The 14540-nt window shown below is 44.2% G+C and overlaps 9 protein-coding genes across 9 annotated transcripts; 4 read left to right on the top strand and 5 right to left on the bottom strand.

Annotated features, from left to right (window-relative positions):
• The first annotated feature begins 437 nt into the window (after positions 1–437).
• On the top strand, positions 438–1739 carry LOC6493343 (dehydrogenase/reductase SDR family member 4). Its single transcript, XM_001957523.4, has 3 exons — positions 438–821; positions 880–1282; positions 1342–1739. Exons 1-3 carry the CDS (start codon positions 574–576, stop codon positions 1645–1647), a joined length of 957 nt encoding a protein of 318 aa, XP_001957559.1. The 5' UTR covers positions 438–573; the 3' UTR covers positions 1648–1739.
• Positions 1643–2378, bottom strand: LOC6506605 (charged multivesicular body protein 2b-B). Its single transcript, XM_001957524.4, has one exon. It carries the CDS (start codon positions 2376–2378, stop codon positions 1740–1742), a length of 639 nt encoding a protein of 212 aa, XP_001957560.1. The 3' UTR covers positions 1643–1739.
• Positions 2379–2541: 163 nt separating this feature from the next.
• LOC6493344 (EKC/KEOPS complex subunit TP53RK) lies at positions 2542–3366 on the top strand. The gene has a single exon (XM_001957525.4). It carries the CDS (start codon positions 2657–2659, stop codon positions 3329–3331), a length of 675 nt encoding a protein of 224 aa, XP_001957561.1. The 5' UTR covers positions 2542–2656; the 3' UTR covers positions 3332–3366.
• On the bottom strand, positions 3323–5639 carry LOC6506603 (pentatricopeptide repeat-containing protein 1, mitochondrial). Its single transcript, XM_001957526.4, has 2 exons — positions 3719–5639; positions 3323–3658 (listed from the first exon to the last, which is right to left on the bottom strand). Exons 1-2 carry the CDS (start codon positions 5537–5539, stop codon positions 3368–3370), a joined length of 2112 nt encoding a protein of 703 aa, XP_001957562.1. The 5' UTR covers positions 5540–5639; the 3' UTR covers positions 3323–3367.
• Positions 5640–5675: 36 nt separating this feature from the next.
• On the top strand, positions 5676–6276 carry LOC6493345 (protein Asterix). The gene is made up of 2 exons (XM_001957527.3): positions 5676–5922; positions 5979–6276. The coding sequence occupies exons 1-2, from the start codon at positions 5767–5769 to the stop codon at positions 6147–6149; spliced, it is 327 nt and encodes a 108-aa protein (XP_001957563.1). The 5' UTR covers positions 5676–5766; the 3' UTR covers positions 6150–6276.
• LOC6506602 (ubiquitin thioesterase OTU1) lies at positions 6220–7724 on the bottom strand. The gene has a single exon (XM_001957528.3). It carries the CDS (start codon positions 7507–7509, stop codon positions 6445–6447), a length of 1065 nt encoding a protein of 354 aa, XP_001957564.3. The 5' UTR covers positions 7510–7724; the 3' UTR covers positions 6220–6444.
• Positions 7725–8478: 754 nt separating this feature from the next.
• On the top strand, positions 8479–9005 carry LOC6493346. The gene is made up of 2 exons (XM_032454807.2): positions 8479–8628; positions 8703–9005. Exons 1-2 carry the CDS (start codon positions 8611–8613, stop codon positions 8871–8873), a joined length of 189 nt encoding a protein of 62 aa, XP_032310698.2. The 5' UTR covers positions 8479–8610; the 3' UTR covers positions 8874–9005.
• A 2678-nt stretch (positions 9006–11683) lies between these two features.
• Positions 11684–12270, bottom strand: LOC6506601. The gene is made up of 2 exons (XM_001957530.4): positions 12111–12270; positions 11684–12054 (listed from the first exon to the last, which is right to left on the bottom strand). Exons 1-2 carry the CDS (start codon positions 12189–12191, stop codon positions 11881–11883), a joined length of 255 nt encoding a protein of 84 aa, XP_001957566.2. The 5' UTR covers positions 12192–12270; the 3' UTR covers positions 11684–11880.
• A 900-nt stretch (positions 12271–13170) lies between these two features.
• On the bottom strand, positions 13171–14444 carry LOC6506600. Its single transcript, XM_001957531.4, has 2 exons — positions 14187–14444; positions 13171–14129 (listed from the first exon to the last, which is right to left on the bottom strand). Exons 1-2 carry the CDS (start codon positions 14235–14237, stop codon positions 13470–13472), a joined length of 711 nt encoding a protein of 236 aa, XP_001957567.1. The 5' UTR covers positions 14238–14444; the 3' UTR covers positions 13171–13469.
• Between the last annotated feature and the right edge of the window lie 96 nt (positions 14445–14540).

Below are 14540 nucleotides of genomic sequence, written 5' to 3'. Positions count from 1 at the left end.
AATGAGATTTCTGACTAGGTTGAAACAAAATAGATATTCATTCTTATTAAATAAATCCTATTTTTATTGATTTATGTATTAAATCCATTAAAAGTTATATTTATTTCGTTAAAATCAAGTCTGAATGAACGTTCATTATCTAAAGTTTACTGAGCAACCGCAAATTATAATATATTTTTGAAAATGACCGCCAAGGTCTTGGAAAAGCTTTCGAGATTCGATGGGAATGGCAAACCGCCAAAAAGAAGAAGCATCCGTAAACAAGTTTGGGATTTGATCTCTTTAAAGTTTAACCATTCATTCTTATTAACTTCTTTATTAAATCCCCTATAAGTTATATTAATTTAGCAAACATTTTATTAAGGTTTATTTAGCAACCACAAACCATATAATATATTTGAAAAACCCGCCAAGGTCTTGGAAAAGCTTATAAGATCCGGTGGGAATGACAAACCGCCAAAAAGAAGAAGCATCCGTAAACAAGTTGGGGATTTGATCTCTTTAAAGTTTAATTTGAAAAATCAATTGTTAGGCAACGATTTGATATCCTTCTTAAAAATATCCTTTTGCAAAATGTTTCACTTCGGCAAACAACTGGTGGTCAGAGCGCCAAGAGTCCGCCTCAGTCCTTCCGTTGTGACTGGAAATGGCCAAAGTTCAAACCGGAATCTCGATCAAAACAACAACAATTACCAGAAAACACTTGTTGGCCACAATCTATGCCACAAACGACTGTCCAGTAGCAATAGTCAAAGTTCAAACATCGCCCCGATGAAACGCCTAGCAGGGAAAGTTGCCGTGGTCACCGCCTCCACCGATGGGTAATAAAAACTCAGACCCCCTTTCAAGATACTTCATCCTACAATGAATCCCTTCCAGCATTGGCTTCGCCATTGCCAAGCGATTGGCTGAGGATGGAGCTGCAGTGGTCATCAGCAGCCGGAAACAGAAGAACGTGGATAACGCTTTGGCGGAGCTCCGAAAACTAAACCTCAACGTGCATGGACTGAAGTGTCATGTTGGAGAAGCCCAGGACCGCAAACAGCTCTTCGAGGAGACCATCAGCAAGTTCGGCAAGCTGAACATTCTGGTCAGTAACGCGGCCACCAACCCCGCAGTGGGTGGTGTCCTGGAGTGCGACGAAAAAGTGTGGGACAAAATCTTCGACGTGAACGTGAAGAGCTCCTACTTGTTGGCCAAGGAGGCCCTCCCGCTTCTGCGACAGCAAAAGGGATCCAGCATAGTTTTCGTGTCCTCCATTGCGGGCTACGACGCCTTTGAGGTTAGTGTACTTTGGTTATCAGTGGGTGCTTATTGCTTATCTAAATCCGTAATCTTCAGCTACTGGGTGCCTATTCGGTCAGCAAGACGGCTCTAATTGGGCTGACCAAGGCAGCAGCCAAGGACCTGGCCCCCGAGGGCATCCGCGTGAACTGCCTCGCTCCCGGTGTTATCAAAACCAAGTTCTCCAGAGCCCTGCATGAAGAGGAAGTGGCAAACGAAGCTGCCCTTAGCAAGATACCCATGGGACGTCTGGGCACCAGCGAAGAAATGGCCGGCGTGGTCTCTTTCCTAGTCTCTGAGGACGCTAGCTACGTTACCGGAGAGTCGATAGTGGCAGGAGGTGGAATGTCGGCACGCCTTTAAGCAGTGTATATAAATATATTTCCTTAAATTCTATGGATAACAGCAGTGTTCACAGTGATGATAGAAAAATACATGTTACGATAATCTGAGAACTACGAGGAGCGTAGCTTTGCCAGCTGGTCGGCGATGTCCTTCTCCGTCCGCTTGCCGGCTGTTTCGAGATCCCCTGATCCCGTTGCCGGGATACTGGACATTTTTCCAGAGATCTCGATGCCGATCTCGTCGAGCACCTGGTTGACCACGGCATTGGACTCGTCCTCATCTCCAGACTCGTTCAGCATGTCGTCCAGGGTGTCGTTTATCATTTCGTCGGTCATCTCCATTTTCATATTCGCAGCCTGGAACTGTCTCACAGTCGCCCCGATGGCCTCAGGGCGCATCACCTTATTCATACTAGCCATCGTCTTTGCGGTGGTGCCCATGGCCTCGCTGAGCGCTATGTTGGCACCCATGTTCTTGTTCTGATACCCGATGGACGTAATCTTTCCAGCGGCAGCGTAGGTGCGCGATTTCTGCTTTCTGATCTCAACCAATTGCTTGGCTAGAATCCGACAGGCGTCGTTGTTTCCCGCGGCGGCAGTCTTCCGAATCTCGGCCTCCAGTTTCTTCTCCTCCTCCTCGAGCTTCCTTCGTTCGCGTTCAATGTCCCTGGTGGCCTTCCTTAAAGATCGATCATTCTCGCGTTGCTGCTCCTTGACGGTGGGTGCCTTGCCGAAAATATTGTTAAACATTTTGGAATTTATGAAAGGTTCTTTCTAAAGGCTTTTAGTTTTTAAACGTCCGATGCTGCTGAGGTATGATGGTTTTTCCTGGTGATGAATCACTTGGCGCTGTCGGTGTAAACATCCAAAACAGAGGACAACAGCTGACGGCTTGTATGCGTTTCGCTGTGAATGTCCAAAGGGGTGTACCAGTTCAGTTTTTAATAATAAATCCCACTAAAAGACAGAGGGATCTGTGAATTTTGGATTTGAAGTAAACATTAGCCGAGTTTTTTAATAACCTGAAGATGTCATTGGAGATCCTGAAGCAAGGAGCCGAGGGGCGACTCTATCTCGGAAACTACAAGGGCGAATCCTGCCTGATTAAGGAGCGGTTCGTGAAGAAGTACCGGCACCCGGATCTGGACACGCAGATCACGCGGCAGCGCATGAAGGCCGAAGCTAAGGCTGCCGGCCGGTGCCTGGCTGCCGGCATCCTGGCTCCCCGGATCCTCCACTCGGATCTGAATACCCATAAGCTCTACATGGAATACTTCGACAAGGCCCAGACGGCCAAGCAGTTCATTCAGGAGACGGTGGCTGGAAAGACGGAGGATCTGGCGAAGCAAGCTCTGGAGGAGCTGTGCACTAGGATTGGTGGAATCATTGGCAAGATGCACTCGAACCACATTATTCACGGAGACTTGACCACATCGAATATACTCATTAACCCGAAGGAAGGCGACTACGAAGTTGTCTTCATTGATTTCGGGCTGAGCCACTACAACCAAGCCACGGAGGACAAGGGTGTGGATCTGTATGTCCTGGAACGGGCTCTGCTCAGCACGCACAGCGAGCAGCCCTACCTGTTTGAGAGCATTCTCTCCTCCTACCGCAAGGAGTGCGGCAAGGACGAGGAGGCTGTTCTGGCCAAGTTTGAGGAGGTGAGGGCGAGAGGACGCAAACGCACCATGATTGGTTAACGAAAATAAACTTTAATGGCTGTTTAACTTTAAAACTTATTCTATTTTCCTCGGAGGCTCCTCGGGAGGGCCATCTTGGAGCTGGTCTATTTTGATTTTCTTGATGTACTTCCGGACTTTGGTTTTTCGCTTGACTTGATCCGTTTTGAGTGGCTCCAGGCCTTCTTCCGTGTGCTCCTTGAACTTTGCATATGGATTTTCCTTCACTTTGGCGATGGCGTCTTCGAGTTTGAGGCCAGCTAGTCCAAGCTCCTCGTAGAAGAGGCGGTACTTATCACAGAATTTCGAGTGCCCCTTCTTGAAGGCTGCGGTCTTGGTGGACGGATGCTGGAATATATATTTTTCTATTAAAGCCCATTCAGAAGGAAGATCAGATTCGTAACTTACCCTAGCATCGATGGCCCTGGCGCAGCCTCTGTGGAAGTTGTAAAGGTGTCTCAGAAAAGGTTCGTTGGGCTTGACACCCTCCTCCAGGCTCAACTGCATAATCTCATTGATGTAACCGAAAGACTTCTGGGCACATCCCTGTCGCAGCATGGCTCCCAAAATGGGCATGTTTATTTTTACGCCCGCCACTTGCATTTGTTGCAAGAGTTCCCTGGCTTCTTCCTGGGTGCGACAGCCCAAAGCCAGCACGCCATAGGTCACAATATCCGGACGCAATCCAGCGGTGCGGATCATGGAGAGGACTTCCTTGGCACTCTCGTAATCAAACCGCATCGAGCGCTTCTTTATCAATATATTGAAGAAGTCAATGTCCACTTTAAGGCCAATCTTGCGCACAAAAGCGAGCAACTGCTTCTCGGCAGCATGTGTAGGTGGGATTACCTCCAGCATCGTGGTGAATGTCTCGATGTCTGGAGTGATTTCGTGCTGTTTCATAAGCTCCAGGAAGCCTGTAAGGCCACCAAGTAGAAGGAATCGTTCGTGAGGTCGCGTCACCTCCTCCAAGGCCACCAAGCTACCAAGATGAGGGCTGGGCAGTAGGAGATTCGGCAGTTCCAGATCGCTGGCTGTTGTGGATACTTCGATTTGTGCAGGAACAGAAGAGTGCCCAGCAGAAACACTTGGCAAGTCACTCTTCTCTCCATCATCCAGCTGTAGCACTCGCCTTTGTTTGGCTGCTGAGGGTGCGATCTGTTCGAGAACTTCTCTCATCGCATCCAGATCCCCGAAACCACAATCCCTCACACATCTGAGCATCGCGTTAAAGCTGTAATAGTCGGGAGTGATTCTTCGTTGCAGCATTTTGTGCCACGTGAGAAGAGCATGACGGAATCCATGTTCAGTGTTTCCAGCACACGCTTGCAACAAAAAGTTAAACGTTTCTGCGTTCATGTCCAGCTGCCGCTCGACCATTTCATCTGCCAGCATGTAGGCCGTGTTCACATCTCCACATCTACCATAGGCCTTGATCATGGCATTGTAGTTCTTCACATTCGGTTCGTAGCCTTTCTCCAGCATGTTCTCCCTGAGGATCTGGGCCTTGGCCAGACCGTCGCTCGGCGACGGAGCATTGGCACAGGCATTGAAAAGAGAAGTGTACGTTCCCCCGGTGACGGGTAGCCCTCGTTGTCGCATCTTGGTGTATAGTGTAAAGGCTTTTCTTGTGTAGCCGGCCTTTGCACAGCCGCTGATCAACAGGTTGTATATGTACTTGTCCGGCTTGACCCGATCCTCGCGCAGCATTCTCTGTTCCAGCACAGCAATGGCCTCGTTCAGCCGATTCGCTTTCAGATAGTCCTTGATCAGGCGGGCATACTCTACAGCCTGAAGTTTCTTCGACCGTCGAGTGGGTGAGTTGGTGAATGCCTCTTCTTCAGCATCTCCGGGATCCTCTGGAAGACTGTTGAATACCTTAGCATCACCAAAAGTGTCCGGATCACCAAAGTCCCGTATCTTTTCCGGTACTTTTTTCTTCGGTTTTTCTTTACGTCTCCTGCGATGCTCGACTAGTTCAGTGAGGTCCTCTTGCTTGAACTCTTCCTTGAATGGATTTTGATGCCTGTTGGCTTCTCTCTTAACTTTTAGGCCAGCTTCCTCATCCGTCATCCGCACGTGGAAATGCCGGTTGTGTCCCAAGACCCAGGGGACGAGAGGAGCGAATTCCCAATTCATGTTATAACCATTAAGGCCCCTTCTTGTAGCGTTCCATTGCATGCTACGCATGTGCGGAACCAGTGAGCGGCTGAGCAACCGCAGGGCCATAGTTTCTGATGAAATTTTCAGTGAAATTTATGTAATTAATAAAATAATTCAAACGCGCTAGCCTCCGCGGTGGTAAATAAAAAACAGCTGTTTTCCAGAGTTGCCACTGAATGTAAATTGACATTCACTGGGAAACGTAGTAACCATTCACATTCCTCGCAGTGGGCCGTGCAATCTGACCTGATTTTCGTTATTTTAATGATTAGTGAAAATTTAATAAATTAAACATGAGTATCACCGTAGACCCCCGTAGAAAAGAAAAGATCAACCGCTACAAGGCACCTAAACTACAGGGCCAAGGTGGCGGTGCTAACGAGGACATGATGCCGGATTACATGAACATTCTGGGAATGATTTTCTCGATGTGCGGGCTGATGATGAAGGTATTATCAAATAGACACCTATTTGGGTTATCTTTAACTGAAATTTATTTCCACAGCTCAAGTGGTGTGCCTGGTTTGCGTTGTACTGCTCTTGCATCAGTTTTGCCAGCTCCCGGGCCAGTGACGATGCGAAACAAGTACTGTCCTCCTTCATGCTCAGTGTAAGCGCCGTATTGATGTCGTACCTCCAGAATCCGGCAGCAATGACTCCGCCGTGGGCGTCTTAGCAGTGAGATTGTGGCTTGGTAACCTGCCACCTACCATTCTTTAGATAATAATGAACAAACCCATTCTAGCTTGGATGATAATGTGAATTTTATTATGAACAGAGAAGGGATAAAACGTATTTATGAATTACAGGCTGTTTAAATAACATAGGCGTGGGATTGGGTGTGGAGGTAGAGTGATTCAGCTTGTACGTTGGGCGTGGAAACTCATTAAACTTTCGCTCTAGGTGGATAGCAGGTAGTAGGCGAATAGTACAAAAGCCACGATGTAGATGGTGCCGACTATCAGGACGTATTAAATCTCCCCAAACTGGTCATGACCCGTCTCCTCAGCGTGATGCTTGGCCTGGAGTTGACCCACCAGCATCACATCGCACTGCATACATCTCAGTGTGAACTTGTCCACGTTGGTAAACTGCCGTGATGACTTGGCCTCGTTGGCTAATTGCTCCGCCTGATGGTAGACCCCCATTTCCTCCACCGGGAAGATGGTGGCAGGGGCAGTGCTTTGGGCGGTCTCCATGTAGAGCGGATCGTAGTGGATGCCGTCAAAGAGCAGGAAGACGCGCAGTCCGAAGTTCTTATCCTCGCCGAAACGATTGATTATTGCATTTTGGATGTCCACCACGTCGATCTCGATGCCGTAGTAGTTGGACAGGATAGACACCTCAATGGCGCCACCCCAGGAGTCCGCCTTCTGGATCCATGAACAGTACTCGGCATTAGACTTGCCCAGTACGGCGTCATTGTACTGTTGAGTATCCGCGGCCACTTCCTGGGCAATTATATGGCGCATCATCTCGCTGCCTTCGTTGTCCACTTTCCCGTTCAGAACGAACCGGATACTGGTGAACAGGCACGAATTATCCGCGGGCACCACCTTTTTCAAAAGAATGCCGTTGAAGTCACCGTTCGGTCCGCTTTCCGTTGGTGCCACCGGCAGATCCTGCTGAGGGCCAGCAGCTCCAGAGGCAGCCTCTTGACGCAGCTGCTCTGCATCCTCCTCCGCCTGTAAACGACGTGCCAAAGCCTCGTCGTCCTCCAGGGTGGATCCGAATGTTGTAGTGGCAGTGGGAGCTGGAGCGGAAGAAGGAGCGGGAGCGGGGGCCACCTTCTCCTCCACAATCAATGTCTCACCGCTGTTAATTCCCACGGTTTTGAGGTCCTGCTGCTCCTTCTGCTGGGAGAGGTCCAATGGCTTGGGAGGATAGCCCACGAGGACGTGCAGTTGCGGTGGCTGGATGGCGGTGGCCTCGGCTATTCTCGTTTTGAGTTCTCCAAGCGTAGTATTTTCGTTCAGGTCGCTGACAATAAATTGACCTTTTTTGGATTTTAGTTTTACACTGAAAGAACCCGTCATTGTTCAAGGCTGCTGGGGCGCTCCTGTTCTTTTGTTAAGATGTATGTGTGAGTGCAGGTGGGTGTGGGTGTGTTTCGAATTTGGACTGACTGCGATTTGGTAACTTATATATTGTCTAAAAATTTTTTCTATATGTATTACTTTTTCTTGTTGTTTAATTCAGTTGTTGTTTTATTTTAGTGTGACCAGTTGCGTTCCAAGATATATTCCAATTGGAACCAACGGGACAACCCTATAAATTCCAATTGGCGGCGACCGTTACGATTTTGAATTATTTAATATTTGTTTATTGGTATTTTGATAAAAAAAACTTAATTATTCAAAAATTAAATAACATTCTTAAAAAGAATACCAAATTTAGTTGTTTTCTCTATTCTTACTTTTTAAATCAACATGTGTTTTTTTTAAAAACGTATAACATTTGAATAATTCACACTCTTATCTAGTTAAGACCAACATCCTGTACCATAAAGATTAAAACGAAACTATTTTAGGTCTATTATGCTGGTGTGAAAAGAACTCAATGGCTAATACCTGACTCGGCGTTAAGGCCAATGTCAAGCTGCTAATTAGTATTTGGCAGAGAATTTGTTCACAGCTAATGGCCAGAACAAATAGCAGCCAGAACCAAGGAAACGCCGATTAGCAAAAAGAGATAACTTCGGAGAAACCGCAAGCCAGTCGATACAAATTGCCGAAAATGTGTACTTAGAGACCCCCGCACAATGCAACCACAAAAAGGTAGCCCGAAAAGGTGAGAAATGATCCACAAATGAGACAGTTTGGACCGGCTTTTGTTATCGCGATTGCTCCATATGCGTGGTACGCTAAAATCACATTTAATAGTCCAAGCAAATTGATTGCCCGCCTTGCTTGCCCGACTCACCGAATCTTCGAGCCTCCGTCGTTGTTTTAATTTCTATGAAAGACGAGCAGTCTGCCGGCCAAGCCACTTACAGCTCTCAGCTCACATCTCACGCCTGCCGGCTGATGGCATATAAATAGACGGGTCGGCGATGTCTGTGTTCAGTGCAAGCAGGTCTGTCAACGATCATCGATCAAATCAAGCCCAACCGAAGCCCCCCTCCAGCCACAATCAACATGAAGTTCTTGCTCCTGGTGCGTCTGCCGTGCTGAATGGATTACCAAGTTACCTAACTCACTATGGATTATCTGTTTCGTGTCCTTTTCAGAGTGTCTTCCTTTGCATCGCCATGTGCCTGGTCCTTACCAACGCTGCGCCCCGCGAAGAGGCTGTGCCCGAGGGTCTGGAAGGTCCTGGCAGCGAATCCGTCAACCCATCGGACGACCAGTCCTTCCTGCTCAAGCTGAAGCTGCTCAAGAAACTGCTTTTCCTGGGTTAGACTTTGCACCCTGGAATTAGCCATGCTTCTCAAGCACGGATGTTTAGATTAACTATGTGTTTAGACTTTTAAGAAACAAACAAAAGACAGAAAAAACATGAGATGAATTAAATATACTTATTTGGTCAAAAATCAGTGTTACTTTTGGTGGAATTGGATGGAGACTCAAGTTTGTTTCTTGAGTCATTTGTTAGCAGTGAGGTTTTTCGAACAAAATTTGTTTGCCTGCTCTTTTAAAGTAGCAAAAATGTTTAAAGTAAAATATATCCATATTAAATTCTTTGTCTGTTCAAAATCGAGATCGGATGAAATAATTTCGAAAATTGGCTCAATTTTTGTATTGCCAGGTTTTGCTATAGAATGAAGCTACTCAAAGTTCCAAGATCGGGAAGGTATAACATTTCTGGATCTGTCAATTATTGGCCGAGTAATATCAATTTTTCCATTACAAACAATTTAAAAACTGAAACTACGTTTAGATTTTTTTTATGTGGCCAAAATCGAAGCTTTTCAAACACCTTTTAGTGAATATTTTCACTATTTCGCCACCAATTCAAAAAAGGAATGCCATTTATGAATCATAGTTCTAGTCGCCATCGATCTGCATTTAAAGATTGGAAAAAAGATCCGAAAAAATGTGGTCTCATTTTTTGGCCAAAATCATGAGTTACCCCTTTGAAAAATATCGAAAAATGGGTCCAACATTTTGTTGCCAGGTTTTGATTGAGAATGATTCTACTCGAAGTTCTAAGATCGGGAAGGTATGACATTTGTGGATCTGTCAGATATTAGCCGAGTTATACACATTTTTCCATTACGGAAATACAAAAATTGGTCTCAAGTTTCAGATACTTTTTAACTTGGCCAAAATCGGAACTTTTCAATCACTTCTTAGTGTATATCGTAACTATTTCTTAACCGATCAGTAAACAGAATACCATTCCTCAATCAGAACTCTAACGCGCTTCGAACTGCATCAAAAGATTGGAAAATTCAAACAAATAAAATTTGACCCAATTTTTGGCCAAAATCATGATGTTACCCCTTTGAAAAATATCGAAAAATGGGTCCAAAATTTTGTTCCCAGGTTTTGATTGAGAATGATTCTACTCGAAGTTCCAAGATCGGGAAGGTATGACATTTGTGGATCTGTCAAATTTTGGCCGAATTATACACATTTTTCCATTACGAAAATACAAAAATTGGTCTCAAGTTTCAGATACTTTTTAACTTGGCCAAAATCGGAACTTTTCAATCAATTCTTAGTGTATATCTTAACTATTTCTCAACCGATCGGTAAACGGTAGACCATTTCACAATCAGAACTCTAATGCGCTTCGAACTGCATCAAAATATTGGAAAATTCAAACAAATAAAATTTGACCCAATTTTTGGCCAAAATCATGATGTTACCCCTTTGAAAAATATCGAAAAATGGGTCCAAAATTTTGTTCCCAGGTTTTGATTGAGAATGATTCTACTCGAAGTTCCAAGATCGGGAAGGTATGACATTTGTGGATCTGTCAAATTTTGGCCGAATTATACACATTTTTCCATTACGAAAATACAAAAATTGGTCTCAAGTTTCAGATACTTTTTAACTTGGCCAAAATCGGAACTTTTCAATCGCTTTTTATTGTATATCTTAACTATTTCTTAACCGATCAGTAAACAGAATACCATTTCACAATCAGAACTCTAATGCGCTTCGAACTGCATCAAAATATTGGAAAATTCAAACAAATAAAATTTGACCCAATTTTTGGCCAAAATCATGATGTTACCCCTTTGAAAAATATCGAAAAATGGGTCCAAAATTTTGTTCCCAGGTTTTGATTGAGAATGATTCTACTCGAAGTTCCAAGATCGGGAAGGTATGACATTTGTGGATCTGTCAAATTTTGGCCGAATTATACACATTTTTCCATTACGAAAATACAAAAATTGGTCTCAAGTTTCAGATACTTTTTAACTTGGCCAAAATCGGAACTTTTCAATCACTTCTTAGTGTATATCGTAACTATTTCTTAACCGATCAGTAAACAGAATACCATTCCTCAATCAGAACTCTAACGCGCTTCGAACTGCATCAAAAGATTGGAAAATTCAAACAAATAAAATTTGACCCAATTTTTGGCCAAAATCATGATGTTACCCCTTTGAAAAATATTGAAAAATGGGTCCAAAATTTTGCTGCCAGGTTTTGATTGAGAATGATTCTACTCGAAGTTTCAAGATCGGGAAGGTATGACATTTGTGGATCTGTCAGATATTAGCCGAGTTATACACATTTTTCCATTACGGAAATACAAAAATTGGTCTCACGTTTCAGATACTTTTTAACTTGGCCAAAATCGCAACTTTTCAATCGCTTTTTATTGTATATCTTAACTATTTCTTAACCGATCAGTGAACGGAATCTTGGCCGAACAAAATAAAGTCAAAGACATTGTTTATTATCTTTATCTTTAAAATGTAAACTTTGGCAAATTAGTGATTAAATGAAAGGGTATAAGAGCTTCGGGTTGGCCCATTAGCTTTTCTTGTTGATTTTCATTTATGTAGGACAGCGATTGGCCAATGCCTGCAATATGTAAGTGCGTTTGAAGCCCGCAAAGGAAGATGCCGTTCGCTTTTCACACTCTCACTGCTCGTGCCAGCAGGGAACTCGTTATTCCCATTGAGATCTAAATAAACAAAAACTCGACCTGCTGCCAGCAGTGGTCATTAGCTCCTTTTCGGTCGGACCTGAAGCTGGAGCTGGTGATCCCCCCAATGGATGACATAAGAAAGCCGACTGGCACTTGCCATTTGTTGTATGAAAATTAAATTTATTACGTATACCGTACTCTTATGTGTGTGTGTATGGGTTTATGGTATTATCTAGGCAAAGGAGCTTAAATTTTGAATATATTCCCCATCATCTTGACTTGGATGGGTTAAGTGGACTTGGACTAGAATCTGAACTGAGCTTAATATGTTGAAAGCGAATTTTTGAGCTTCCTTTCTAGCCCAGGAGTTTCTTCAGCTTAAGCAGCTTCTTCAGCTTAAAGAGAGCCTGGGGATCCTGGGGCCGCTGGACATCATCAAAAGCCGGTTGGTAAATGTTATCCCCAATCAAGGACTCGTCCACGGGAACTGAAGAAACAATGGCAATGGCCAGCAGGCAAACGAAAAGGGTCTAAAAGGGGTTAATATATTAATAAACTGTAAAGATTTGTTCAAAACTTGACTTACCAGGGCCAGGTACTTCATGATGGCTTTTGCTGGGTAGATGTTACGCTGATTAATCCAAAAATCGACTGCACCTAGCTCCATCTGCGATCAGGGGTTTTTATAGCCGGACAACCGCCGACCACCGATGATAATGTCATATGTAAACTGCAATCTGCAATGTGGAGAACTGGACAAATGAACGATACATAAACAAAAGGCAGAGGAATAAATGAGGCGCTTAACCAAAAGAAATATCAGTAAACAAAAAAATCGAAAACCTGGCCAAAAGCCAAGCAAAGTGGAGCTAAGGGGCGTGGCCCTCAGCGGGCAGGTGCAAATCAGACGTCTTTAAACAACTAAAAACCGAAAACTAAAACACCGAAACCAAGTCGCCCTATTTGCTTTTGCTCGTCTTTTGTTTAGTTTTGTTTGAGCCTCTGAAGAAGTTGATCGCTGATTAAATAATAATCGTACTGAGTAAATGAAAACAAGGCTCAAATGAAGGTCAATTTCGAATGCGATATTTGGTCAAGTTTAGGTGGAATATTCGAGGAAGTTTACCAAGCTTACTAATTCCTACATCACCCACTTAATGTCTCGGTTTAAACAGTTTAACACTTCAAGTTCAAGAGCAATGCGATGACGCCCCTCGCCAAATCAGACAGATCGGACAGTGGCCAAGCCAATTTAGTGAATTATCACTTGAGAACGAGGGTGAATATCAAAGATCCGTAAATATTTGCCACTTCTACATAGTTTCCATCAGGCCTGAAGACTGGAAACACTAGATCAATAAAGGTGCTGCTAAATGATGGAACTTTTTTGGGTTGGGCTTCGTCATAAAACAAAATCAAAACCATAACCAAACTGATACCATTACGGAGGCCACTCATTTCTGCCAAGTCATTGGAGGCGACGATGATCTTGCAGTTGATCTGTTTCATCCAAAAAAAAAACCGGAAACACATGCCCCACTCTAATTATGTAAATTTACGCACTTTCGAGAATGCCCAAAGGCCAATGTCAGCTCCGAATACATTCCATAGTTGTTACTCGTAAATAAATGTCTTTGGCGCGGTTGTCAAAGCAAAGTTCAGCGGTGCAACAATGTAACAGATAAGATTGAATGAATGTCTTTGAGTCGCTTATTTGTCGTCGCCGTGTCTCGAGCGGTTTCATTTCAAGTTTTGGTGTTATTTTATAAGTTTCCCATGCCCCTGGGGCTTTCAATTAAGTGATATAGGCGTGGCCGAAGTCATGGGTGAGATGTCTCCATTCGTAGGTGGCAATAAATTTAATTTAGCACGTGTTATGAAGACAGAGGTAATAAAATACGGATGAAATTATGCAAAACATATCTATCTATCTTTAACTCTATCTTTAATAGTAATCATTGGGAGCTTCGTATTCATCTTCACTGGGCTCCGTCACCTCCTCATAAGGATCTTCACTGGGTTCGGTGACCTCTGGCTGAGCTTTTGTGGTGGTGGTCGGAGGCTTTGTGACTTTTTCTAGAGTTTCTCCTTCTTCACTGCTGGCGAAGGAGGAGGGCTCCTTATAACCCGGTGGTCGCTTCATCACAAACTTTATTCTGCAGGAAACCAGCTTGATAACATCCTCGTACACCTGAATCAGTTCCAGCAACGCCATGTATCTGCCATCTGGAATCCGAAAGGGCACCAGTTTGACATTAAATACGCCATTTTCCACGTAATAAAATCCAGGAACCAAAGGACATGATACGAAAAAAGTGGATGGCAGCACACTTTCGCCCTGGATGTTTTCCAATGTGATATTTCGCAGTGAGTCGAATATCTTGCACAGATCCAAGTTCCTGAAGCGCAGCAAGTCCTTGGTGTCTGATCCACCCATCTGGTCTGAGAGCTGCCTCACAAAAATGTGCATCAGGAGCTTGCCGGGAAAGGGGACTCTCACAGTTAGGTTCACATTGATCACCTCGAAGTTCTCTATATCGTAGGCTATGTGAATTTCATCAGGAACAAAGGACTTGACATAAAACTCCTCAAATTGCAAGTTAAGCTAAAAGGCAGAACCGATATTTGGGAGGGAAATACATAATTTATTCAAACCACTCACACTATGGACCTCTAAAACGATCACAAAAATCATACTCTGAAGTAACCACATTGCTGACTGATTAAAAAACAAACTGGCCGAAATTTGATGGCATTTGGCAACGAGGAAATTAGCCTCATTACCGATCTGTTTAGTCAGGGCACGTTAACTGGTCTAATGACTTTATTGCAGACCGATTCTTATCAGTCAATGGCCATCAGCCGTGCGACCCACAGGGCGTATACGTAACGTGGGTGTGCCTAGAATATGCGGCTAACATGGCGTATACTTGATACTATCTGGCGTTTGAGTAAATCATACTCGACCGACTGTCCGCAATGAGTATTTACCCAACTCGACTGCGGAGCAAAAACC

The sequence above is a fragment of the Drosophila ananassae genome, chromosome 2R (assembly GCF_017639315.1).
Source record: "Drosophila ananassae strain 14024-0371.13 chromosome 2R, ASM1763931v2, whole genome shotgun sequence".
Classification (NCBI taxonomy): Eukaryota; Metazoa; Arthropoda; class Insecta; order Diptera; family Drosophilidae; genus Drosophila; species Drosophila ananassae.
Note: the sequence above shows the minus strand (reverse complement) of the source record. Positions and strands in the feature narration are given on the sequence as shown.

What these genes read in the sequence shown, in the direction of transcription:
- LOC6493343 (XM_001957523.4), top strand. Translation starts at nt 574, where the DNA reads ATGTTTCACTTCGGCAAACAACTGGTGGTCAGAGCGCCAAGAGTCCGC. An exon ending in GTCACCGCCTCCACCGATGG is followed by an intron (nt 822 to 879) that starts GTAATAAAAACT and finishes AATCCCTTCCAG; the next exon opens with CATTGGCTTCGCCATTGCCA. An exon ending in CGGGCTACGACGCCTTTGAG is followed by an intron (nt 1,283 to 1,341) that starts GTTAGTGTACTT and finishes CGTAATCTTCAG; the next exon opens with CTACTGGGTGCCTATTCGGT.
- LOC6506605 (XM_001957524.4), bottom strand. Translation starts at nt 2,378, where the DNA reads ATGTTTAACAATATTTTCGGCAAGGCACCCACCGTCAAGGAGCAGCAA.
- LOC6493344 (XM_001957525.4), top strand. Translation starts at nt 2,657, where the DNA reads ATGTCATTGGAGATCCTGAAGCAAGGAGCCGAGGGGCGACTCTATCTC.
- LOC6506603 (XM_001957526.4), bottom strand. Translation starts at nt 5,539, where the DNA reads ATGGCCCTGCGGTTGCTCAGCCGCTCACTGGTTCCGCACATGCGTAGC. An exon ending in CCAGGGCCATCGATGCTAGG is followed by an intron (nt 3,659 to 3,718) that starts GTAAGTTACGAA and finishes TATATATTCCAG; the next exon opens with CATCCGTCCACCAAGACCGC.
- LOC6493345 (XM_001957527.3), top strand. Translation starts at nt 5,767, where the DNA reads ATGAGTATCACCGTAGACCCCCGTAGAAAAGAAAAGATCAACCGCTAC. An exon ending in TGTGCGGGCTGATGATGAAG is followed by an intron (nt 5,923 to 5,978) that starts GTATTATCAAAT and finishes TTATTTCCACAG; the next exon opens with CTCAAGTGGTGTGCCTGGTT.
- LOC6506602 (XM_001957528.3), bottom strand. Translation starts at nt 7,509, where the DNA reads ATGACGGGTTCTTTCAGTGTAAAACTAAAATCCAAAAAAGGTCAATTT.
- LOC6506601 (XM_001957530.4), bottom strand. Translation starts at nt 12,191, where the DNA reads ATGGAGCTAGGTGCAGTCGATTTTTGGATTAATCAGCGTAACATCTAC. An exon ending in TCATGAAGTACCTGGCCCTG is followed by an intron (nt 12,055 to 12,110) that starts GTAAGTCAAGTT and finishes AACCCCTTTTAG; the next exon opens with ACCCTTTTCGTTTGCCTGCT.
- LOC6506600 (XM_001957531.4), bottom strand. Translation starts at nt 14,237, where the DNA reads ATGTGGTTACTTCAGAGTATGATTTTTGTGATCGTTTTAGAGGTCCAT. An exon ending in TCGTTTTAGAGGTCCATAGT is followed by an intron (nt 14,130 to 14,186) that starts GTGAGTGGTTTG and finishes TCTGCCTTTTAG; the next exon opens with CTTAACTTGCAATTTGAGGA.